Source organism: Hyperolius riggenbachi, chromosome 4 (assembly GCF_040937935.1).
Source record: "Hyperolius riggenbachi isolate aHypRig1 chromosome 4, aHypRig1.pri, whole genome shotgun sequence".
NCBI lineage: Eukaryota > Metazoa > Chordata > Amphibia > Anura > Hyperoliidae > Hyperolius > Hyperolius riggenbachi.
In genome coordinates this window covers 290634138-290660874 of record NC_090649.1, presented here as the reverse complement: position 1 = coordinate 290660874, position 26737 = coordinate 290634138, and the positions used below count along the sequence as shown (strand labels likewise).

At 42.8% G+C, this 26737-nt stretch overlaps 1 protein-coding gene across 1 annotated transcript in view; it reads right to left on the bottom strand.

Annotated features, from left to right (window-relative positions):
* Positions 1–26737, bottom strand: part of CLVS2 (clavesin 2) — a 110933-nt gene that overhangs the window by 13268 nt on the left and 70928 nt on the right. Inside the window, exons 3-4 of the mRNA XM_068279474.1 lie at positions 4810–4920; positions 1442–1665 (exon numbers count right to left, since the gene is read on the bottom strand). Of these exons, the coding sequence (XP_068135575.1) occupies positions 1442–1665; positions 4810–4920 (335 nt within the window). The remainder of the gene's footprint in view (positions 1–1441; positions 1666–4809; positions 4921–26737) is intronic.

The window sequence follows — 26737 nt, the reverse complement described above, 5'->3', positions numbered from 1 at the left end:
GACAAGCTTGTGGTTGTAGGGGGAGGCGGGGGGTGGAGAAGAGAGCTGAAGGTGTTAAAAAGTTGTTTAGGGTTATGGGATTGTGAAGAAATAAGTGTAGAGAAGTATGACTGCTTTGCAAGTGAGAGAGCGTCCCTGAGCTGGAGCAGCGTGTTTTTATAGTGGGCGAAGTCATCTGCATTGGAGCTTTTCCTCCACTGCCGTTCTGCTGCCCTGGACTGTCTTTTCAGTTGTTTGATGGGTTCAGTCAGCCAGGGCTGTCTGTTGATGCAGCGGGGGTGGAAGTTGGTGAGAGAAGCGGCTGTGTTCATGACAGCGGTGACTGCGGTGGAGTAGTAGATGGATGCTGACTCGGGGTCAGTGTAGGATGACAGGGAGCCCAGGGGTTTTAGAGAATCAGTTAGGGAGCAGAGGTCGAGGTTGCGATAATTCCTGCATAAGCCTGATGGCTGCACTGCAGTAGCAGGAGGAGGCAGGGAGGGGCTGATTGTAAAAGTTATGAGATTGTGATCTGAAAGTGGGAATAAAGAGTTATTAAATGTGGAAACTGGGCAGAGCCGGGTAAAAACTAGGTCCAAAGTGTGGCCATCTTTGTGGGTGGAGGTTGAGGACCACTGGGAGAGGTCATAGGATGAGGTGAGTGAGAGGAATTTTGTGATAGTGGAACAGTTAGTGTCTATGGGGATGTTAAAGTCCCCAATGATGATGGAAGGGATGTCAGTGGATAGAAAGTGGTGAAGCCATGTTGAAAAGTGGTCAATGAAGGTGGAGGCTGGTCAAGGAGGACGGTAGATGACAGCAACCTGGAAGTGGTGAGGGGAGTAGATGCGAACAGCATGAGCCTCAAAAGCAGAGAAAGCCAGAGAAGGTGCAGGTGCAAGCGGTGTAAAGGAGCAGTGTTCGGAAAGAAGAATTTCCACCCCACCCCCATGTTTGTCACCCGATCTAGGTGTGTGGCTAAACTTGAGGCCACCGTATGAACGGGCAGCTGGAGACACAGTATCAGATAGGGTTAGCCATGTCTCAGTGAGCCCCAGGAAGGTGAAAGCATTAGTGATGAACAGATCATGGACGTGGGCTAGTTTATTGACTACAGAGCGTGCATTCCAGAGGGCCCCAAATATTGGAGGGGGAGAGCTGGGAAGGCAAGGAATGGTGATCAGGTTACATTGGTTAATGTGTGTGGAGGAGTGAGGACGGTCAGTGCGGGATGTGGTATTTACCAGAGTGCAGTGCGGTCTGGGAGAGGGTCCTTGATTGGGTGATATGTCCCCAGCAGCAAGTAGGAGGATGTTGCAGGATTGCTTTTGTATGAGAATGGGGGAGCTTTTTAAGATATACATGTATACATGCTCATGTAAATTTTAACAGTGTTTAGCAAACACACCTCAATGTATCTACTAAAAATGACATTATTTTTTATGATGATTTTGCAGATTACCTTTTCATGTTTTTGGGAGATAAATCCTTTTCCACTTCCACTTTTGTTGGCATGTGGTATGAGTCTACATTGTAATCAGTTTCATCATCATACTCATGGTCCAAGAGTGTTCTTGCCCATGTTCCCATGTCATATGGGGGCAACATTCCTCCAAACTCAGAAGGCAGAATCTCGGGATGGATCAGTTGATGCAAGCTGTTGAGATTATTACCATGCAAAAATATCTGTAACAAATAAAATGTTAAGTAGCAGTTTATTACTAATCTGTAATAGGATGCTAGAATTTTTCCACCCTCTCCACTGTAAGCATGTATATTTAATACAAAACTCCAGGAAGCATTCAAATAACAGACTCAGTAAGTTAGGAAAGTAGCTGAAGCATATAATCAATTACTGGTATTTCTATCCTTGTTATTGTGGTACAGAAAATTGTGATTACAGATTCCCAATGGTTAACCCCATGTGGAATTCATTTAAAAGGGTATTTGCTCCTGCCACTCTTTCTATGCCAGGGGTGATGATATTTCCTCCCTATAAACCCACCTCTCCAAAACTACTCCGGGGCCCTTATTCAATTCACTTTATACCCATAAGTTTTCTCCTACGAGATAATTTTTCATTATTTTTGTTTAAACTTTTTAGCAATCAGAATTTGAAAACGTACCAAAGGGTAGGTGAAAAGGTGCTGTCAATATTAAAGTATATTTCTTGCTTACTGGTGGCCTAAAAGGCATTTTATTGACAAGGTATAAAGATATCACCTATAATAAAAAGTGAATTGCATATGGCCCCAGCTGTATTACCTAGTAGAGCTAAAGTGAAAAGGGATACTATGAACTAGCAGTGGGTTTCACAGGTGTCAGCAGGAAAGTGGAGGGTGTGTCAAAACTAATTATCACATTTACTTTCATTTACTTTGTTCATTTACCTTTTCTCTTTCATGTTATTATAATTTACATAGATTTTGTAGGTCTAAATACTTTGGTGGGAGCTGACAGTTAATCAGTATAGATAAACAAAGGTTGCAAAAGGTTCTTGCCTCCTGTTGTGTATCACTTGTGTTAATAGCACTTCACCTCTGTCCAGTTTGAACTTTTTACAGTACGATAGAAAATATTGATGCTATATAAATAATAATAATGTCCTTTATATAAATTGCGGTTGAGATTTCCATCAATTTACAGCATGACTATGATGAGAAATGATGAGACGCAAGAAGCTCTATTTTGCTGAAGACTACAGTCAAGAGAAACTTACAAGTAAAGAATGAAAGTTAAGAAAAAATATAAAATTACAAAATTGAGTATCAAAATTACAGAATTAGGAATAAGATGGAACATATATTTAAAAAAAAAGATGTGTGAGTGTTGGTTTGATAAAAAGATGTTTGTGTTAATTTCACCAAAATACTTTTGCATTTGTTATTTGAGATTTAACCAGTTTGGCCTATCTGGACGAGCTTCCTCGTCCAGATAGGCACTGCTGCTGCCGCCGCCTCGTGCGCGCGATCGGGCGCGCCCCCGCGTGCGCTCCTGCTGCCCGCCGCTAGCCCTCCGATCAGTGAATGGGAATATAATTCCCATTCACCGATCTATCTTTCCCGCAGAAATACCGACGCTTTCTCTCCAGAGAGCGCTGTATTTCTGCCCCCAGGAAACATCTCCCCTGCTTTTAAGTTCCTGGATGCGAGATCGTTCGCATCCAGGACTTTTTTCACTGTGGCCATCTTGTGGCCAAATAGTAGACTGCACCACAATACATTTTTAATAAAAAAAAAATATTATTTTACATTTAAAATTAACAGTTTCCCTCCCACACCAAAAATTACCCACATACACTTTTTTTTATTAAAAATAAAAATAAAAAATACAATAAAAACAAAACAAAAACAACATAAATAGTTACCCAAGGGTCTGAACTTTTTAAATATGCATGTCAAGAGAATATGTTATTATATTATTTAAAATTATAAGCTTATAAATAGTGATGGACGCAAATTGAAAAAATGCACCTTTATTTCTAAATGAAATATCGGCACCATAAATTGTGATAGGGACATCGTTTAAACGGTGTAATAACCGGGACAGATGGGCAAATAAAATACATGAGTTTTAATTACGGTAGCGTATATTAATTTCAAACTATAATGGCCAAAAACTGAGAAATAATGAATTGTTTTCATTTCTTTCTTAATCTTCCTGTTAAAATAGATTTAGAAAAAAATAATTCTTAGCAAAATGTAGCACCCAAAGAAAGCCTAATTAGTGGTGGAAAAAACAAGATATAGATCAATTCATTGTGATAAGTAGCAATAAAGTTATAGGCGAATGAATGGGAGGTGAACGTTGCTCGGATGCATGAGATTTTCGGACCGTGGCGCTGAACCGGTTAAGGACTGTAAAGTTTACCTAGTGAGAAATATATGATATTTTTGTGACTAATGTTGTATACTATTTCCATCAACATCACAAGACTCCTTGCTTTTTAAAATATTTGCCATTCTTCTGTAAAATGATGTATGTAAAAATACATTGCTGTCGAAACAGGTTTGTGTATTTTGCAACAGGGGTGATTTCAGCTGATTATACTACCTTTTTTACATTTGACATTTTCAGAGCCATTTGTAAAGCTGTGTAATCAGGACAGCATGTATGCAGCTAATCTACACCCTGGATTACCAGATCTCTCCCGTGGGCAGCCCATTGTTAATAATCCATATAACTGCTCCATGACACATCATCTCTGCATGAAAATAGAATGCATTCTGAAATATGAGGTCAATGAATTGGTATGTTTCCAAATTAAGTGAATCTGGTTCAAAACCAACACAAGATGCAAAAAGCACACTGCATATGCCATCCACATTTTCACTAAAGCACAACATATGTGTGGTGATCCCATGTGACAAAATGTTACAGTATAATAATATCATTATACAATGCATGCACGTAGATCATCTTGTAGATGCCTTGTATTATCCCCCTGCTCTTCTTTGATATGGTCAGTGTGAATGACGACATTAGTTTGAAAGTAGTCACTAGGGACACTCATTCTGATTTTGCGGAGTTTAAAATTCCAGATTTTTGGAAAATGGAAATACCACATTACCGCAACTCGGTCATTTTAGCCCAATCACAGAACTTGGAAGCATTGGACCAATCAGAAAATTCAGAGTCAACTTGAAGGTATTTGGCCAATCAGAATGCAAAAATGCAAAAAATGACATTTCTGACCATCCCTAGTTGTCACAGATTCAGGCAAGTTACTATATTGTAATGATCACATGGGTTTGGAAAGTACCGTATATGGATAACTGCCTGATTATATATTTTGCACTCTACAAGCATTATATAAATATGAAGAGTCACCCTTTTCCTTGTCTTTTCCTTTAAGAAGGGTCTGATAACAGTATATAGGGCATGAATGTACCACGGCTGATTGACAAAATGGATCCCTCCAAAACGAGCTGGAAAACTGTCCTGAAAAATAGAAAATAAGTATGCATGAGGCATAAAATAAGGGGCAGCATGGTTTATGTATTGCAACTCTACACAGTTAATATTTGAGGGAGAATGATGTTTATCTATTGATTAATGAGTATTTTAAAAGACAATACATCATCAGCTTTATTTTATAAAAGTCCCTTTTGTCAATATTATTTTTAATAAGGCACAAATTGAAGATTACCATGGGTTTAATACATTTAAAACAACCTAATGTAAACCAATATCTTTCAAACTAAAGGCTACTTATTATGGGACTGTATCTAGGCGTATGAACCAACAGGCTAGACAATTACGAAACAGAGGGTGTATAAGCACCCACTCATAAAGGAGCACTAAAGTCACTGCATTTTCAACACAAAAAAGTCCTCCTATTGAGAAAGATGGATTGGTGTATATTGTTTGTGCCATATCACATCCCTTTTCAAGAGTAGCTATGTAAGAATATGGAGTTGCAGACAAGCATGCAATCGACAGCAAACATAATACTAATCCAATTTGGGAGTCAGAACATTCACTGACCCACAGTCACAAATATTTTTTTTTTTATAAATGTTTCTTTCTGCTGTGAGCTATGAAGCTGGGGAAGCTGTTCAGGGTGGATGTATTGGTTTCATAGGCCCTTATTCAATTCACCTTTTCTAATTTTTCATCATCTGTTTTAAATAATTTTTCAGCACTTTGCGACAGAAAAAGAGCCAAAAAGTAGGTGGGAAGGTACTGTTAAAGGGATCACATTATAGCGCCCTCTATAATGCTATTGTGGCCGGGGATAATCAGCCGCGTTCCCAGCCTGTCGGCCGGTGACAGCCGAACCGGAAGTGGCCGCCGGCGAGACCAGGTGCATCGGAGGGCCACGGCGAGGGCACCGTTCAGCTGTAGGGGGCTGAGGGGAGCCCCGGGTGAGTAAAAGTCTTTTTTTTTATCAGACTTAAGTATTCCTTTAAAGGATACCCGAAGTGACATGTGACATGATGAGATATACATGGATATGTAAAGTGCCTAGCACACAAATAACTATGCTGTGTTACTTTTTTCTTTCTCTGCCTGAAAGAGTTAAATATCAGGTATGTAAGTGGCTGATTCAGTCCTGACTCAGACAGGAAGTGACTACAGTGCGACCCTCACTGATAAGAAATTCCCCTTTTTATCTCTTTCTTGCTCTCAGAAGCGATTTTCTGCTAGGAATGTGTGTTATAGTTGGAATTTCTTACCAGTGAGGATCACACTGTAGTCACTTCCTGTCTGAGTCAGGACTGAGTCAGCCACTTACATACCTGATATTTAACTCTTTCGCGCAGAGAAAGATAAAAAGGAACACAGCATAGTTATTTGTGTGTTAGGCACTGTACATACACATGTCTATCTCATAGTTACATAGTTACATAGTTATTTTGGTTGAAAAAAGACATACGTCCATCGAGTTTAACCAGTATAAAGTACAACACCAGCCTACTCCCTCACATATCCCTGTTGATCCAGAGGAAGGCGAAAAAACCCTTACAAGGCATGGTTCAATTTGCCCCTAAAGGGAAAAATTTCTTACCGACTCCAGATGGTAATCAGATAAAATCCCTGGATCAACATCATTAGGCATTACCTAGTAATTGTAGCCATCGATGTCTTTCAATGCAAGGAAAGCATATAAGCCCCCTTTAAATGCAGGTATAGAGTTTGCCATAACGACTTCCTGTGGCAATGCATTCCACATCTTAACCTATTTTGGTTCCTGGATGTAGAAACTACGTCCAGGAACCATGCGCGCTACCGCGCGCTCCCGCGGCCAATCGCGCGCGTGCACGCGCACTCCCGGCCGCGGATTCGGTAGCCAAGGAATCAATGTATCGGGCTATGGTGCCCGATCGCTGATTCCTCTCCCCCGCTGAAGAAGCGACAGCTTCTCTCGGAAGCTGTGCTTTTTATGGCTGTTCCCTCCCCGATGCGTCACTCTAAGCGTGTGTTACGCTTAGAGTGAAGTCATGTAAACAAACTCATGGCAGCCATCTTGTGGCCAAAAAGTAAAACTACAACTAAAATTAAAAAAATTAAAAACAACGCACAATTACATTATAAAACTATACTTTACATCCCACCCTCCCAAAAATACCCAAATAAAATGTTTAATATAAAAAAAAAAACATTACAATAAAAAAAAAAAAAACATGTAAATATTTACCTAAGGGTCTAAACTTTTTAAATATCAATGTAAAGATGAAATATTTCTATATTTTTTTTATTTTAAACTTGTAAATAGTGATAGATGCAAAACAGAAAAAATGCACCTTTATTTCCAAATAAAATATTGTCGCCATACATTGTGATAGGAACATAATTTTAACGGTGTAATAACCGGGACATATGGGCAAATACAATATGTGAGTTTTAATTATGGAGGCATGTATTATTTTAAAACTATAATGGCTGAAAACTGAGAAATAATGATTTTTTCCGTTTTTTTCTTATTCTTCCTGTTAAAATGCATTTACAGTAAAGTGGCTCTTAGCAAAATGTACCCCCCAAAGAAAGCCTAATTGGTGGCGGAAAAAACAAGATATAGATCAGTTCATTGTGATAAGTAGTGATAAAGTTATAGGCTAATGAATGGGAGGTGAACATTTCTCAAGTGAAAACGACGGAACGCGAATGGGTTAATCACTCTTACTGTAAAGAACCCTTTCCTAAATAAATGGCTAAAACGTTTTTCCTCCATGCGCAGATCATGTCCTCTAGTCCTTTGATAAGGCCTAGGCACAAAAAGCTCATCCGCCAAGCTATTATATTGCCCTCTGATGTATTTATACATGTTAATTAGATCCCCTCTAAGGCGTCTTTTCTCTAGACTAAATAAACCTAGTTTATCTAGCCTTTCTTGATAAGTGAGACCTTCCATCCCACGTATCAATTTTGTTGCTCGTCTCTCATCATGTCACATGTCACTTCGGGTATCCTTTAACATTATTCTGAGTATTTTCTTGCTGGCTGGTGGCTTAAAAGGCATTTGGTGAGAAAATGTCGACTAGGAGAAAACTAAGGAGAAAAAGTAAATTGAAAAATGGGCATAGGTCAATTCACCTTTTCTCCATCGTTTTCTCATTAACAGCAAGCAAGAAAATACTACAATAATAATTTTGACAGTACCTCTTCACCTATTGTTTGGTACTTTTCAAGTTGCAGAGTGCTAAAAAGTTATTTTAAATTGAATATGTAAATTATATCTTAGGAGAAAATTTAGAAGAAAAAGTGAATTGGCCCAAAGGCCCAAAAACAATTCACTTTTTCTTCCAAGTTTTCTCCAAGTTTCTATTGTTTACAACTAGTCAATAAAATACCTATTTAAACCTACAGCAAGAAAAAACACCAAATAGTTTTAATAGTACTTTTTCTCCTACATTTGGTATTATTTTAATTGCGAAATGTGAAATTGCAAAATGCTGAAAACTTAAGAGAAAATTTAAATTGCATATGGGTCATAGTGTCATTAATTTGCTACATGATTATCCACAGAATTATAAGGGATGCATCGACCAATCACAAGTACATCTATAACCTAAGATCTTAGACTATTGCTGTGATCTCGAGGATGGGGAAGTATTTGCCATCTAAGGTCCTGAATACTTTATGGATGCTTTCCATTCGCTGCATTCTACCCATAAAGTAGTTTTGGAGACTCCTCAAACATCATAGATCAAAATATGGAATCACTTTGTATGTTTTCATGTGTAAGAAGTGCATGTCCTTGAGTAAGGTGGAAAAGTTTGTATGAGAAAGTCCTGGCCAATAAGAAAGCTAGTGTTATGCATAATTTACTCTTGCCTCTGGGTTTCCTTAGAGCATGCTGTGCACAGCTTGTAAATAAATTGCTATTTTTGTCTTATGTAGCACACTTCATCTGCCTATTGTTGCTAAATAACTGACGGTGAGAATGAAACAAAAGAAACGTGTAATTAAATGCATCTTTACATGCATATATGCTGAAGAAGAAAACTGAGAGACAAGAGTTTGGTTAAACAGTGGAAAATGTTGTTTTCAGCAGAAGAAAAAAAAACCTAAGGGACAGTTTATTTTAGGAAACTTGCAGAACGACTATTATGAAACGTAAAATAAAAAAAAAGCATACTTATAAGATGTACATTTTTGCCAGAGTAAAATGCACTGTGAATTATTTTTCTCCTATGTTGCTGCCACTTATAGTAGGCAGTAAAAATCTGACATATTTTTGATAACTCTACCTCCTCTTGGGGGATTCTCAGTATCTCCTTTATTGTATACAGAAACAATCCCTGAAAAAGTTCTATACAAAGATGTTGGCTAGCCTCCCTACTCGCTTGCACACTATTCTGGTAGTTGGACTGAGCAACTGCCATTCAATAAGTACTTTTGATAATAAAGAAAACACTGAGAATCCCCCATGAGGACATCCATTACACCAAAACCTGTTACATCTGTAATATTTTTGCTGCTTACTGTAAGTGACAACAACACGGGATAAAATAAATGTATGGTGCATTTTACTCCACAAGAAATGTACTTCTTCTGTACATGTATTTAAAGCTTTACAATTTTTCATGATAGTGGTCTGTTAGATGTTAATGTAGGAAAAGGCTTCCTTCTAAAAGCAGCATACAGAGGATAACGTTAATTAAAACTATAATTCTTGATGGGTCTGCATTGGATCCACATCTGAGGTGTGCTAATTACAAGCATGGATCACAAAAAAATCAGCTCTAATAACTGTATTTAATATTAATATATAACATTATAAATAATATGATCTTAGCACAAGTAAGGTGATTTTGAACATTGTGTATAATAAAAAGACACTTTATATTAAAACTGAGAATGTTGAAAACAGACAGTTACATGTGTGTATTCAGAAAGTAGATTTTCTTTCGTATTGACTGTGTTAAAGGGATACTGTAGGGGGGTCGGAGAAAATTGAGTTGAACTTACCCGGGGCTTCTAATGGTCCCCCGCAGACATCCTGTGCCCACACAGCCACTCACCGATGCTCCCGCCCCGCCTCCGGTTCACTTCTGGAATTTCAGACTTTAAAGTCTGAAAACCACTGCACCTGCGTTGCCGTTTCCTCGATCCCGCTGATGTCACCAGGAACGTACTGCACAGGGATAGACCATACTGGGCTTGTGCTATACACTCCTGGTGACATCAGTGGGAGCGGGGACACGGCAATGCAGGTGCAGTGGTTTTCAGACTTTAAAGTTTGAAATTCCAGAAGTGAATCGGAGGCCGGGCTGGAGCATCGGTGAGTGGCCTCGTGGGCACAGGATGTCTGCGGGGGACCATTAGAAGCCCCGGATAAGTTCAACTCATTTTCCCCCGACCCCCTACATTATCCCTTTAAGAGCAAATGGCATCTGTCAGTTATTCTGTAAGTATTTAAAACAATAAATGAATGTTGGCAGTCTTATCTGCATTATGGCACTTTATAATAAGAACACAATGGGGATCTTTCACTCTAGAGCATGCAGGTGGTGATATATTTCATTGCAGCACACAGCCAATTTCACTCTCTGTTGTGATGGTGACCCCATTCGTTACATTTAATGGGGCAGCGCAAGGAAATGTATGCAGCACCTTGTTATTGCAATGCATTACTTTGAATGTCAGCTGTAGCTCTCTATGCAATGTCTGACGTTCCTGTGTATTAGTCACTGTGTGTAGAATGTCAACCAGGAGGTAAGCCCTGATCTGAGTCATAGCTGAAAATAGTCGGTGAATCTGAAGTTGTGTGAATACACTCCAATGCATGCACCAGCATGAAAAAATTAAAATATTGTTTTCAATCTATGCTGAAACTTGTGGATATTGATTTCAACAAGGGCAATTTGGTTAATTGCAATGCATTACTTTGAATGTCAGCAGTAGCTCTCTATGCATTGTCTGACGTTCCTGTGTATTAGTCACTGTGTGTAGAATGTCACTCCTCACTGCACTGCACATAGTGTCAACAAGCACTTATTAAGTGCTCTGAAACTGAAACACAGTGGAGAACCCTGGAGAACATAAATGCTTTGCCAAAGCTTGACTGTATTTTCTAAATGCTGTCAACCAGGAGGTAAGCCCTGATCTGAGTCATAGCTGAAAATAGTCGGTGAATCTGAAGGTGTGTGACTACACTCCAATGCATGCACCAGCATGAAAAAATTAAAATATTGTTTTCAATCTATGCTGAAACTTGTGGATATTGATTTCAACAAGGGCAATTTGGTTAATTGACTGATTCACCAAAATAGGTACAAATTGCCTTGTCAGTGTCTAATAGCATATAATCCCCCAGTCTCGACATACCCTTTTTATCTAAATTACTGTCGAGTAGGTGTGTAAAAATGCTGATTGTATACTCCTAGGAGATAATTTTTCAACTTCTGTTTAAAACAACTTTTTAACCCTATGTGTTTTGGAGTATGTGGAGGTTAGTGTTATGCTTGTAGTTACCTGTTTCTCCCTTTGGGATTGATTCATCAAATGTAATACAATGGAAGTCTATGGAGACTTTCATACTGTGACGTTACAGTGCTATGCAACAGAAGTGACGTTTTCGCTGCACCTCCGATTCAGGTCCAGAACTACGTTAGAACTACGCAATAACCCGGTGGTCCCTGAAGACCTGTTTTGATGGTGCGATGCTGTGCATCAGGCGCAATGCACCGCATCGCAAAATCAGCCTCAGGGTAACATGTTGCACTATGGAAGAGGGTGGAGGAACATGTGGTGCACAATGAAGCAGCACAGAGCAGGAGGTGTAAGACGAGAGAACAGTGGACTAGACTGGAGCTCAGATGAGATGAGCCAGCAGGCCAGATCTCCTGCTGATGCATTGTGGGTAAAGGGAGCCGCCGTACACTTGCTGGATTCTCAGCAGAGGCAGCACCAAATGGCCATCTTGGATGAGAACAATCTAGTGTGTGTACAAGGCTTTAAATTAATAAAGCTGTGGAAAAATTCATCAAAGATTAACTGGCGAACCACGAGTTCTTCCAGTCTCTAAGCAAAGCGGGGAAGGGAATTCAAAACAGTAGACACAAAGATATCATTGTGAACTTTTGCTAGTTGTATATACAAGTGTTATAAATGCTTGACGTTTCTTTGAAACTTAAAACACTAAAAGTCCAGCTAAACCTAATATTGAAGTTGTTAAAATTTACCGAAACCCCTCCTGTTTGGTGCTGTTTGGTATAAATTATAACTTTTGGCATTACTTTTACATGTTATTATGCTGTGATTGCCTGCTGATGTATCCCTATCCAAAGAGATGCAAGACCCTGGGATCCTGTTAGAATATAACTTTCTGTGAACTATAAGTCTCCTGCAGGCTGTGCCAGCTTAGTGACACAAATACCCACCTGCTTCCTTGGAATAGAACATATCATCGATAAGGTCGTTGGGTAACTTTGCAGCTAAAGAATCAAATATGTAAAGTTTTCCCCGGTTCCACCATTGTCCCTTATCAATGCCCACCAGCTGACTCTGGACAAGGCATTAAAGCGGTATAAAACCTTGACATAATATTAAATAAAAACATGTTTTCCTACTTTTTATATGCCATACGGTTCATCATGGTACATCATATTTGCATTTGTGCATAGGTATTATTATTCGTTTGGAAATTATACGTTCCCAAAAGTACAGTTTTTTTGCTTTGAGAACTGACTTTGCATTTTATTAATAACTGGTTTTATCCATTATGTATTGAAGGCAGAAATGCTTTGAGTGTCTCTCTGTGTCCAGCAGCTCCTCCACAGTCAGAGAATGTGTCACATTCCTCACTTGATACAATTAAGTAAACACAAGATAACATTATCTACACTTCGGATGCGTCCACATTTCTCTGCACTGAACTTTCCAGCCCTGTGTGTAACCCTTTGAATGCTGTTCTAGTAAAACAAAATGCTGGTTGTATATAATATGCTTTAAATAATTTTTTTAGAGCAAAGAAGAAATGCTGGGTTTCATTCCGCTTTAAGCTGTACTGCAGTTTGACAAATTGACTAAACACTGTTTGTAATCGCTTGCTTGCTTATTATCATGATTTTTTTTGTTCAGCTGTGGGTTTGGTTGAGCTTTATGCTATTCTACTGTCTATGTTAGGTAAAATATTACATAGGTTGCTTTGTGAACTAGCAAAAAGGATATTATCTCATGTCATATTGTATAATAAAACAAACATGTTTCATTCCAAGAAATAGAATGCTTTTAGGTTTTCCCAACTAAAAAAAGAAACAGCTTCACTGGTATTCATGCATATGGAAATTTGTGTACGCTGCAAGTGGTATAGGAGCAGCTAAGGGGAATGTTCCAGCACATCTCAGACTTAGAAGCTTTATTCAGTAGGACATTCTTTCAAGAGATTGTCACTAGGCTTAATTGATAGCAGATGAAGCTATTAGAAAATGACAAGAAAAAAAAGTCACTAAGTATTTTTAGTGCCTCTTTGGAAATCGATCTGTCTCCAAGATGACAAACTGCATCCTATTCTATGTTATGAGAGATAACCTCACAATTTTGCGCCATGGGTTGCAAATGTAATAAGAAGCAAATACTCCAGGATGGAAGTGATTACAAATTCAGTCAAACAGTTGTCATCTAAAATGATAAGAAATATCTTCAGTGCCTGAAGTTATAAAAATATCATGCTGTGTTTAGTCTAACGTTTTAAATGGCTCCTACCCTATGAACAGTTTTTCTATGGTCATCATTTTGATGCAAGATGACATTTTTTCAATGTTATTCAGTTTAAGTCCAATATATATGGTATGGGGTTATCTGGAAGGGCATCTAACCCTGCATATTGCCATTAAAATTCCATTTGCCTAGTACAGATGTTAAATGTTAAGTGCACTTTACTGTTCAAGTAATGAGGTTGACAACCTCCCCTCCTTCAGCACAGAATCTCCAGGACTGTTTTACTAACACGCTGACGAATAACAAAACAATCCTGGAAAGCTGAACTGTTTTTTCCCACTATTTTTTTAATGTCTGCTATTATTTGACTTGACTCAGGCTGTTCCGACATGGTCGCAAACTACATGACGGCCTATGGCAGCGCACAATTTAACACTTGGGCTACTTTGAAGTTATTAGTTAACATTTTGGAGCACATTTTTGCTTGCTTTCCTTACATCCTAGATTCTCAACATAAGGTGCACATACAGTGCTGCCCATAATTATTCATACCCCCCTGGTACATTTTAACTTTAAGTTACTTTTATTCAACCAGCAAGTAATTTTTTGATGGGAAATGACATAGGTGTCCCCCAAAAGATAATAAGACAATGTACAACAAGAGGCATTATTTTGGGGAAAAAAACGTCTCAGCTTTTATTTACATTTGAGCAAAAAGTGTCCGAGCCAAGATTATTCATACACTTTTCAATAATCAATAGAAAAGCCTTGGAATGAATAATCACAATGTTTATACGTTAAGAAACCAATGTAGAAGTTTATTGTCCTCCCTCCAATGTCCACGTTCAGATTTTTCATAGTTCAGTGAACAATACATCAGGTTTATTAAATGGCAGAGGACACAGCTATTTCCAAGCGCATCTCTTTATATTAGATGTCAAGGAAAAAGATGCTGAACAAAGGTAGAAGCAACAAAACAAGAAATCTACTGAAAGTGTCTCAGATCAGTTTTCTTAGAATACTTCAGACTAAAATGTGGACAATAAACATGCACTATTAAATGCAGGTTACAATCAATGGGTTTAATGTACAAGATTGTTCTTAACCAATAAATATTTTGAGATTGGTCATTTCTACATTTAACTGCTTTGGGAATTGTAATTTTTCACCATTACATTTTCAGTGGAATAGGAAGCATACATTTGTTGTTCAGGCACAACGACCTTTAATTTTCTGTGACGCATGAATTTCATGATCTTTTGAAGGGTGTTCAGTGGAGAGCAGAATGAGGACATTCCATATCAGAAGAAATAATTCTGGCATTGCTACTATTGCAAGGAATCAGTTCTTGGTTTACCATATAGTGCTTACAGTGGAAATAACTATTTACAGGGTTGAGTCAAGTAAGTTGGACATGGAACAAATAGAAAAGCAAGGGTTCACCATAATCATCCTGAGCATATGATGGAAAGCTACCATAAAGGAACTTAGTCTTGGCTTATACAGCAAGTAATAAAGTCAGTTCTTGGGGCAGCTATATAGTTATCTTTCTGTTTTAAATAAACAAAGTTTCAATGTTTTCACTTAACCTACTCTAGCTTATGAGAAGCTCTTCCAAGCTATTGCATTTGTGTTCTCAGGAATCGCTGCCAGCCTCCTCCTCCCTACAGGTAATCTGCACAGGGTGGTCTCTTGTGGTTGCCTCCAAAACAGAGAGCAGATCTAAGCTGTTACTAAGGATTATCAATGAGATGCAAATTGTTCCGAAATAATGCAAATTTGTATGCAAATGTCGGCAGTTTGAAATTGGACCAAACAATTTAGACCCAGGTTTAAATTAATTGGTCCATTTTCAAGCTGCATACTTTTGCATAAAATAAGCAAACATTTGCATTAACTCAGAACAATTTGCATATCTGTGATCATCCCTAGCTGTCACCCCCTGAGGATGTAGGTAACCATGATTGGGATTCATCCCACTCAACTCAACCTGGAGAGCAAGCCACTGTGGAAACTCTGGTAGTAAATGATTACAAGCTAAATACTACACTGCTAGCTCTTGAACCCCCCCCCCTCCCCCAATCCTCTTATATTTGTAGTCTTATTTAACACTGCCAATAACTTCTTGATGCACCCCCTCCTTTTGTGTCACCAGCCCCTCCCTCTAGATTGTAAGCCTTTGGCAGGGCCCTCTTCCCTTGTGTATCATACTTGACTGTGTGCACTTTACCCAGAATTTGGAACTGGTAATTTTTTACCACTACCATTCCAGTTTATGATCTGGCATTGTACTATTATCTGCATTGTGTTGTGTATCTTATTGCTATTACCTGTATTGTTGTATCTATGGTCCGTTACCTGTATTGTTCTGTCAACCCTGTTATCATTGTCTGTAAGCCTATTTATTGTACAGCGCTGCATAATATGTTGGCGCTATATAAATCTAATAAATAATAATAATAATAATAATAGTCACAGTAATTTGGCAGCTTCCAAAGAAGTGAGTTTCTGTCATAACCGTGCACTGAGGGAATTATTTTTGTTCTTTCAGTTTTACCTCAGGTTAACTTGAAGAAGATTATTACATTGCTAGATAATTACACTGACGTAAATGCTGCAATGTTAAAAAAAAGAAGAGGCTTTGTAATCTGGTTGGTTATATCTAATAAATGTGAACAAGCTGTCTCTATGCAGAATCCACAGCAGTGCAAAATGTAAGCACTGTCATTCTGTGGCACAGGAAACTGTTGTTCTGAGAAATAATTATGCTCTTTATTTCCAGGCTACAAATTTAAGGAAAGAACGATAAACATAGATGTGAAAGCCTGTAGGCATCTCAAAATACTGAAGATATGTAAGCGAAAAACAATCTGTTGCTGTTTACACATAGATAATACATATTTTATGTCATTAAAATTAATGTCTGTACAAAGATTTCTCCCAGAATCATACATAAATGCAAGCTACCCTAGCTGTCTATACACACTATATTATGTTTTTTTTATTCTCAGGTCCTATTTTGATTGCCGATAAGCAGTAATACTTTTGTAAGTATAGTAATACTTCTTGCACTGTATCCACCTGTTTAACCACTTGAGGACTGCAGTGCTAAACCCCCCTAAAGACCAGGACATTTTCTGCTTAATAGGCCACTGCAGCTTTAAGGCCAAGCTGCAGGGCCGCACAACTCAGCACACAAGTGACCCCCCCCTCCCATTTTCTCCCCACCAACAGAGCTTTCTCTTGGTGGGGTCTGATCGCCCTCCAGATGTTTTTTTTTTTTAAATACATATTTTTGTTATTATTTTTCTAATGAATATGCCTATTTTTTTATTTTTACTGTCCCCCCGCCAGCCAATCAGCATGATCAGTAGAGATGTCGCGAACCTCAGTTTTTCGGTTCGCGAACCGGGTTCGAGAACTTCCGCGGAAGGTTTGGTTCGCGGAAAAGTTCGCGAACCGCAATAGACTTCAATGGGGAGGCGAACTTTGAAAAATAGAAAAAATTATGCTGGCCACAAAAGTGATGGAAAAGATGTTTCAAGGGGTCTAACACCTGGAGGGGGGCATAGCGGAGTGGGATACATGCCCAAAGTCCCGGGGAAAAATCTGGATTTGACGCAAAGCAGCGTTTTAAGGGCAGAAATCACATTGAATGCTAAATTGCAGGCCTAAAGTGCTTTCAAACATCTTGCACGGGTATACATCAATTAGGGAGTGTAATTAGAGTTCTGCTTCACACTGACACACCAAACTCACTGTGTAACGCACCGCAAACAGCTGTTTGCGTAGTGACGGCCGTGCTGGACTGGTGCGCACCGTGGCCAGAGTGTAGGCCGTGGTGTTTTTCAAGCCCATATGGTCGCCGGGCTGTGGTAGCTCAATGATAGAACAACAGTGACTGTCCAGCTGATCAAATTTGGTCTGACCACTATGAAGCAACAACCTTATTATCTTTTGTGTGCCACCCCCACCCGAGACACTCAAATAGCCGGTGGTCATTGCTTCATTGTGATGCGCAAGCCCCTTCACCGCGGCAAGGTAATGATCACAAAGGGGAATGGGCACATGTACATGCCTTTTGTTTTTTTGTTGCAGCCGCCCGCAGTGCAGCCAGAAAAATTAGGCAGGCATGTACACGCACCAGAAAAATTAGTTTAGCGGCCGCTGCTAGCAGCGTCCTTAAAAATTCAGGAATCCGCTTAGAGTCCTGGACCCTGTTGGTGGTGGCGGAGAAGGCAGTCAAGCGGCCTGCAGGCAGAGATGCTGTGTGTGGGGACTGACTTAGTCTTCAGTCGTGCAGTAACCCTCCGTGATCCATTCCTCATTCATTTTGATAAAGGTCAGGTACTGAACACTGTCGTGACTTAGGCGACTTCTCTTCTCAGTAACTATGCCTCCAGCTGCACTGAAGGTCCTTTCTGACAGGACGCTTGCGGCAGGGCAAGAGAGAAGTTGTATGGCAAATTGGGACAGCTCTGGCCACAGGTCAAGCCTGCGCAACTAGTAGTCCAAGGGTTCATCGTCGCTTTTCGCAGAGTCTACATCCACACTCAAGGCCAGGTAGTCGGCTACCTGCCGGTCCAGGCGTTGGTGGAGGGTGGATCCGGAAGGACTATGGCGAGGAGTTGGACTAAAGAACGTCCGCATGTCCGACATCACCCTGAGATCGCTGGAGCGTCCTGTCCTTGCCTGCGTGGACTTGGGAGGAGGAGGGTTACTGCCAGTGGTACCTTGATTGCGTTGTGCAGCCACTTCACCCTTTAACGCATTGTAAAGCATCATCGACAGCTTGTTCTGCAAGTGCTGCATCCTTTCTGCCTTGTGTTGACTTGGTAACAGGTCCGCCACTTTGTGCCTGTACCGAGGGTCTAGTAGCGTGGCCACCCAGTACAGGTCATTCGTCTTGAGTCTTTTGATACGGGGGTCCCTCAACAGGCTGGACAACATGAAAGAGGACATCTGCACAAAGCTGGATGCAGACGTACTCTCCATCTCCTCTTGCTCTTCCTCAGTGATGGGATGCAACTCCTCTTCCTCCCCCCAGCCACGAACAATACCACGGGAACGTGGAGCAGCAGAAGCCCCCTGTGACGGCTGCCGCGGTTGTTCTTCTTCCGCCGCCTCTTCCTCCTCCACAGAAACACCTTCCTCATCATCACCATCATCAGAGTCTGACTCCTCTCCTTCCCCACACGACTCCTCTTCTTCCTCCTCCTCCTCCCCCCTCTGTGCTGCCGCAGGTGTTGTGGGAACATCGGGTTCGTGTGTAAATGGCTCCCATGACTCCTGCTGCCGTAACTCTTCTCGTTCATGCTCCTCCACAGCTGTATCCACCACTCTATGCACGCTCCAGGAAGTAGGCGTAGGGGAACAAGTCGCTGATGGTGCCCTCATCGCGACTCACCAGTTTGGTCACCTCCTCAAAGGGCTCCATGACCCTGCAGGCATTTCGCATCAGTGTCCAGTTGTTGGGCCACAACATCCCCATCCTCCCAGATTGTGTCCTTGTACTGTAATGATACAGGTACTGGGTGATGGCTTTCTCCTGGTCTAGCAGGTGAGAGAACATCAGCAGGGTGGAATTCCAGCGAGTCGGGCTATCGCAAATCAGGCGTCTCACCGTCAAGTTGTTTCTACGCTGAATGTCCGCAAAGCGTGCCATGGCCTTGTAAGAGCGCCTGAAATGCCCACACAACTTCCTGGCCTGCTTCAGGACGTCCTCTAAGCCTGGGTACTTGGACACAAATCTTTGCACGGCCAGATTCAGCACATGTGCCATGCAGGGTATGTGTGTCAGCTTTCCCAAATTCAATGCAGCAATGAGATTGCTGCCGTTGTCACACACCACGTTGCCGATATCAAGCTTGTGTGGGGTCAGCCATTTCTCCACCTGTTTGTTAAGAGCAGCCAGGAGAGCTGATCCAGTGTGACTCTCCGCTTTCAGGCAAGACATGTCTAACACTGCGTGACACCGTCGTACCTGGCATGCAGCATAGGCCCTGGGGTGCTGGGGCTGTGTAGCTGGAGAGGAGATTGTGGCACCAGCCAAGGAGGAGGAGGAGGATGACGGCAGCGAAGCGGTGGTAGCAGGTGGAGAGGAGGTGGCTGGAGGCCTGCCTGCAAGCCGTGGAGGTGTGACAAGTCGGTCCGCTGCGCAGCCACGTACTCCCTGCTTGCTGCCATCGTTCACCAGGTTGACCCAATGGGCTGTGTATGTAATGTAGTGGCCCTGCCCGTGCTTGGCAGACCAGGCATCCGTGGTCAGGTGGACCCTTGACCCAACGCTGTATGCCAGAGATGACACCACTTGCCTCTCAACTGCACGGTACAGTTTGGGTATGGCCTTTTGTGAAAAATAATTGCGGCCTGGTATCTTCCACTGCGGTGTACCAATGGCCACAAACTAACGGAAAGCCTCCGACTCCACCAGCTTGTATGGTAATAGCTGGCGAGCTAATAGTTCCGCCACACCAGCTGTCAGACACCGGGTAAGAGGGTGACTGGCAGACATTTGCTTCTTACGCTCAAATACTTCCTTCACAGACAGCTGGGTACTGCTGTGGGCAGAGGAGAAGGAACCGCTGAAGGGAAGAGGCAGTGTGGAGGAGGGTGGCTGTGAAGGTGCAAGGGAGAAAGTGGATGAAGACGATGCACCTGAAGGAGGAAGAGGAGAAGGAGGGTGGCTTGTCTTTTGAGGGGTGCTGCTTTTCCTCAGGTGTTCTTGCCATAGCTGTTTGTGCCTCCTCTCCAGGTGCCTTCGTAAGGCACTTGTCCCTACGTGAGAGTTTGCCTTTCCACGGCTCAATTTTTGCTGGCAGAGACAACAGATGGCTTTGCTCCGATCTGAGACACACACGTGAAAGAATTTCCAAACCGCTGAGCCCCCCTGGGCATGTGTGCTGGCTGGCCATAGCTGGCGATACATGGCGCCGGACACTGCCCCAGCTGTTTCTGAGGACGAGCTCCCTCTGCTTCTATCATGGAGTCGTCTCCTCCTACTCCTCTCTGACTCCTCTTCTGAACTGTCAACCTGGTCATCTCCTCTACCGGGAACATATGTGGTATCCGTATAATCGTCATCATAATCCTCCTGGCCAGCTGCGCTTTCCTCAGACACCTCCTCAAGTGCACCAACTTCAGGTGGTCCACCATCATCCCCATCCACACACGTTACGTCCATACTATCGCCACCTAACTCAGATGTATGAGGTGGTGTACCTGCGCCTTCTTGTTGTTGTGACAGTAGTGGCTGGGAATCAGTGATTTCACCACCACCACCAAATAACTTCTGTGAAGTGTCAAATGCAGTGGATGTGGTGCTTGTTGTAGCGCTGGTGGCTGCGGGAGATGAGGTGTTCTGTGTTAAATACTCAAGCACCTCCTCACGATTTTGGGAAGTGATGGCACGTGCCTTCTTCTGAGCACTGTATTTTGGGGCAGGTCCGCACGAAATCAGAGCAACACCACCTCGCAGAGACCTGCCGGTGCCTGGTGGCCTTCCTCTGGGTCTGCCTCTACCTCTTCCTCTACCTGGTTTGTCCATTTTGTCCATCTCGGGGGGATGCTAGCTATATGCAGTGAGGTGGGTTCTAACTCAATACAACAGGTAGTTAGATGCAGTGAGGTGGCCAGGTGGGTTCTCACTCAACACAACAGCTAGTTAGATGCAGTGAGCTGGGTTCACTCAACACAACGCTAGGAATATGCAGTGATGAGGTGGGTTAAGTATACACAACAGGTACTGGGTAGTTAGATGCAGTGAGCTGGGTTCACTGAACAGTAAAGGTACTTAAGATGCAGTGAGGTGGGTTCTCACTCAACACAACAGGTAGTTAGATGCAGTGAGGTGGCCAGGTGGGTTCTCACTGAACACAACAGCTAGTTAGATGCAGTGAGCTGGGTTCACTCAACACAACGCTAGGTATATGCAGTGATGAGGTGGATTAAGTATACACAACAGGTACTGGGTAGTTAGATGCAGTGATCTGGGTTCACTGAACAGTAAAGGTACTTAAGATGCAGTGAGGTGGGTTCTCACTCAACACAACAGGTAGTTAGATGCAGTGAGGTGGCCAGGTGGGTTCTCACTCAACACAACAGCTAGTTAGATGCAGTGAGCTGGGTTCACTCAACACAACGCTAAGTATATGCAGTGATGAGGTGGGTTAAGTATACACAACAGGTACTGGGTAGTTAGATGCAGTGAGCTGGGTTCACTGAACAGTAAATGTACTTAACATGCAGTGAGGTGGGTTCTCGCTCAACACAACAGGTAGTTAGATGCAGTGAGGTGGCCAGGTGGGTTCTCACTCAACACAACAGCTAGTTAGATGCAGTGAGCTGGGTTCACTCAACACAATGCTAGGTATATGCAGTGATGAGGTGGGTTAAGTAAACACAACAGGTACTGGGGTATATGTAGTACTGGGTAGTACAATGTGCAGCACACACAGGTAGTCACTGAATGTGCTGGGCTGCTGGCAGTGGCACACACACTATCAATTAGCAATGCTGTGCATGCAACAAAAGTGTCAGTTTGAAACACAATAAAAAAAAAAAGTACAGGATGAGCTCTGACAAGAGCTATTGAGGGGTGCTATAAAAGCAATAACTATCAGCCAGGAGCAAGCTAAGCAGTCAAGAACTTAAGTAATCTGTCCCTAGAAGAACAAGTCTGCAGCAGCTCTCCCTAGTCTGTCTAATAGCAGGCAGACGAATGACTGTAATGGCCGCCGGAGGCTGCCTTATATAAGGGGGGTGGGGCTTCAGGGCTTAGTGTAGCCTGAATGGCTACAATGTGCCTGCTGACTGTGATGCAGAGGGTCAAAGTTGACCCTCATAGTGCATTATGGGTCGAATCGAACTTCCGCAAAAGTTCGCCTGTTGCAGGCGAACGCGAACCCCCGAAGTTCGCCCGGAACCGTTCGCCGGCGAACCGTTCGCTACACCTCTAGTGATCAGCTGTCATAGGCTTCAGCCTATGACAGCCGATCACTCCCCAGCCTATGTCCCCAATACAGTGCTGCCTTAGATCGCAGCGCTGCACTAAGTAAAAACACAGAGTTTCCAAAATGGCAACTGCCAGAAACAGAATTCTCTTTATTTACTATGTAAAACTCACTGAAATCAAAATGTGGACAGTGCAATACATATGTTATGTAAATAGAACAAGTATGTATCTACTAGTATAAGTGTTTTTTTTCTGCGATAGTATGGCTAACAGCTGCTCTTTAATGAGTGTATTCTTCTGACCTAGTTCTGAATCCAGGGTGCAACCTTCTGTTAAAGTGAATACATCCCCCCAGAGAAATAACATTACTCGAAGTACTCAACATTGCCAACTCATACTCAAAATTGCCAACTCATACTCAAAATTGCCAATTCGTTATTGAAATTTTGAGTACTCACGAGTCTAATTTTGTGAACATTCATAATCCGCATTCATAATTGCGATCAATTAAGACTGTTTGTTTTCAATTCGAAAGTCCGGTTTTGGTCTAAAAATTACAGCTATTCATAATTTCAACCTCGTAATGAGCATCACTACTGTACATGTAAGAAAGCAGTGGCGTACCTAGGAAATTTGACACCCGGTGCTGATTATTTACAACCCCAGTTTGTGAAGAGTATGAATAAATTTGGACCGGACACATTTTGCTCAAATGTAAATAAAAGCTTAGAAATGTTTTTTTTTTCACAGTAATGCCTCTTGTACACCATCTTATTATCTTTTGGGAGACACCTATGTCATTTCCTGTCAAAAATTACTTAGCATAAGAGGGGGGGGGGGATAAAGAGGTAGAGGCAGATAGCCTGGTGGGAGAGGAGAAATGGCAGGAAGGACTCTCATCAGGACTTCAGATATCACCAGTGTTGTTGGGCAAGTACATGCTGTTTGTAACGATCGGTGTCAGCACACAGAGAGGATCTGATTATTGGTGATCTGCAGTATCACCAACAATACAGATATATACCTGATTATTGATGATCTGCAGAATCACCGATAATACAAGTATAGCTAACCTCTGGACACCTGAAAACGTGTAAGTGTTTGGTGCAACAGTAATGAGTAGAATCATATGAGGAGTAGATGACTCTAATAAAGGAGAGTAAGACTCTACTGCAGTCAAAGGACTCCTAGAGGAGGAGTCCCTGACTGGTTTGCAGAGAGGTCCCTCTGAGAGACAGGGGGTCCCTGCAGATGGACTGAACACCCAAGGGGTGGGTGACAGCCAGAAGAGTCGGCCAGATCGGGTCAGCAACACACGAGCAGATAAGGTACAGAGACAGAAGGCTGATTCGGTAACCAGGGACAGGCAGGGTTGGCAACAGGTAATCAGATATGCGTAGGTACCGAATCAGAAGGCAGAGGGAGAGTCAGGAAGGCAATAGGTCATAACAGATATCAACAAGGCCTAGTCTTGAGTGTGAGGTCCGTGGTCTCAACACCCTGGAACTAGTCTGAAGTATAACACAATAGTAACACAGTATCCCTAGTCTTGGGTGTGAGGTCCGTGGTCTCAACACCCTGGAACTAGTCTGAAGCACAACACAATAGTAACACAGTATCCCTAGTCTTGGGTGTGAGGTCCGTGGTCTCAACACCCTGGAACTAGTCTGAAGTATAACACAATAGTAACACAGTAATCTGGCTAAGTGCGGATTCCCAGGTCCTCCTGGTTCCACCACACTGAAAGATCTGACTAAAGTCTGAGTGCTAACACATAAGCATTCGCAACGCCAGACACCCAGCAACTGACAGGCCAGGCGTATATATAGCAAAGCGCTCCTCAGCGCCGCCCAGTTCCCTTCAGCCAATCCCCTTCCATGCTGGGATCAGCTGATCATCCCGATCAACTGACCCCTCTCCTATTGGCATAAAGAGCCTGTCTTGCAGCGCGCGCACGCGTAGCTCTCCATCTATGTGAACTACCAGGTCCAGACAAACCAGACGCATGCTGCTGCGGAGTGGACTCCGGACACTTTCCACCAGGCTTCCCAGGATGTAAGTCATGAAACTCCTTGTTTAATTCCTCCGCATGCATGCGACAATCTGGCACCCAAGATCTCTCCTCTATGCCATATCCCTTCCATTGGACCAGGTATTGCACAGAATTCTGCACCAGACGAGAATTCAGGATCTTTTCAATCTCATACTCTGGTTGGTCATCCACCAACAAAAGGGGGGGAGAGGAATCCACGTGTACTGCTGGTTTTAAAAGAGACACGTGAAATGATCTCACACCTCTCATACTGGCTGGGAGATCAATTGCATAAATTACATTATTGATTTTTTTGGCCACTGGAAAAGGTCCTATAAATATAGGGCCCAGCTTGGGTGACAGTTGCTTCAGGGCCAAATGACGAGTGGAAACCCACACCAAATCTCCTGGAGAGAATCTCCACTCCACAGAGCATCTCTTATCTGCCTGTCTTTTCTGGGTTTGAAAAGCTTTCCCTAGGTTCCTCTTAACCATTTCCCAAATCTCCCTCAGGGCCTTTGCCAATCCTCCAGAGCCGGAAAGGGTGTACATGCGACTGGCAAGGGAGCAAACTTGGGTGATCTTCCCGATACCACCTGAAATAGGGAAAACCCAGAAGAGGAGCTTTTTAGGTTGTTGTGCGCGAATTCCACAAATGGCAAAAATTTCACCCATTCGGATTGCGCATCTGCAACATAACACCTGAGGAACTGTTCCAGGGATTGGTTAGCTCTCTCGGTCTGGCCGTTGGTCTGTGGATGGTAGCCTGATGAAAATGCGAGATCCATGTCCAATTGATGGCAGAAGGCCCTCCAAAACTTTGAAACAAATTGGACTCCCCGATCTGACACTACATTCTCCGGAATGCCATGCAGACGGAAAATGTGCTGGATGAAGAGATCAGCCAATTCCTGGGCCGAGGGGAGTCCTTTCAGAGGGACAAAATGAGCCATCTTACTGAATCTGTCCACTACCACTCAAATGACCGACTTGCCCTCAGACCGAGGGAGCTCACCCACGAAATCCATGGAGATGTGGGTCCATGGTTCACTGGGAACTGGCAAGGACTGTAAGGTGCCAACGGGGGCCTGACAAGAGGGTTTACTCCTTGCACACACAGTACACTCTCTTACAAACTCCTTACAATCTGTTGCCAATGTAGGCCATCAGGCACATCTAGCCAGTAGATCCTGAGTTCTGGTGGCCCCGGGATGACCAGCATTCTTGTGTGAATGAAACAGTTGTAGGAGTTGCAAACGGAAAGGCAGTGGCACAAACATGACCCCATCAGGCTTCCCCTCTGGGATATCTTGTTGGTAAGGACTTAAAGTGACTGTCCAATCCTTCCAGGTCTCAGTGGCTGCCAGAACTACTTTCTGAGGTAGGATGGTCTCAGGGGCTGCAGGCTGCACTGTCTCAGGTTCGAAACATCTGGATAAGGCATCGGCCTTGATGTTCTTACTACCAGGAGTATATGTAATTATAAATCTAAATCTTGCAAAGAACAGGGACCACCGGGGCTGGCGAGGGCTAAGTCTCTTAGCACCCTCTATATACTCCAAATTCTTATGATCTGTATAAACTGTGATAGTGTGTTCTGCACCCTCTAGCCAGTGTCGCCATTCCTCAAAAGCTAACTTAAAGGGACTCCGAGCTCAAGTAAAAAAAGAAAGTTGTACTCACCCGGGGCTTTTTCCAGCCCAGTGCTGGTTGGGAGGTCCCACGACGGCGTCCTGGCTCCTCTCCTAGTCCCCGCTCCGGAATGGCTGACCGGCCGCAGCCTGGGCGACACTCTGCTGAGTGTCGGGCTGTTCCTTCCGCGTATGATGCGGCTGACGTCACACGCCGGCCGCCTCGCGTCATCACGGCGGCCGGCGTGGCAGTACGGCGCATGCGCGCTTTAATTGCACATGCGCAGTACTTTCACGCCGGCCGCCGTGATGACGCGAGGCAGCCGGCGTGTGACTGCGGCCGGTCAGCCATTCCGGAGCGGGGACTAGGAGAGGAGTCAGGACGCCGTCGTGGGACCTCCCGACCAGCACTGGGCTGGAAAAAGCCCCGGGTGAGTACAACTTTCTTTTTTTACTTGAGCTAAGAGTCCCTTTAATGGCTAAGAGCTCTCGGTTGCCTATATCGTAGTTTTTCTCTGCGGGTGAAAATCTATG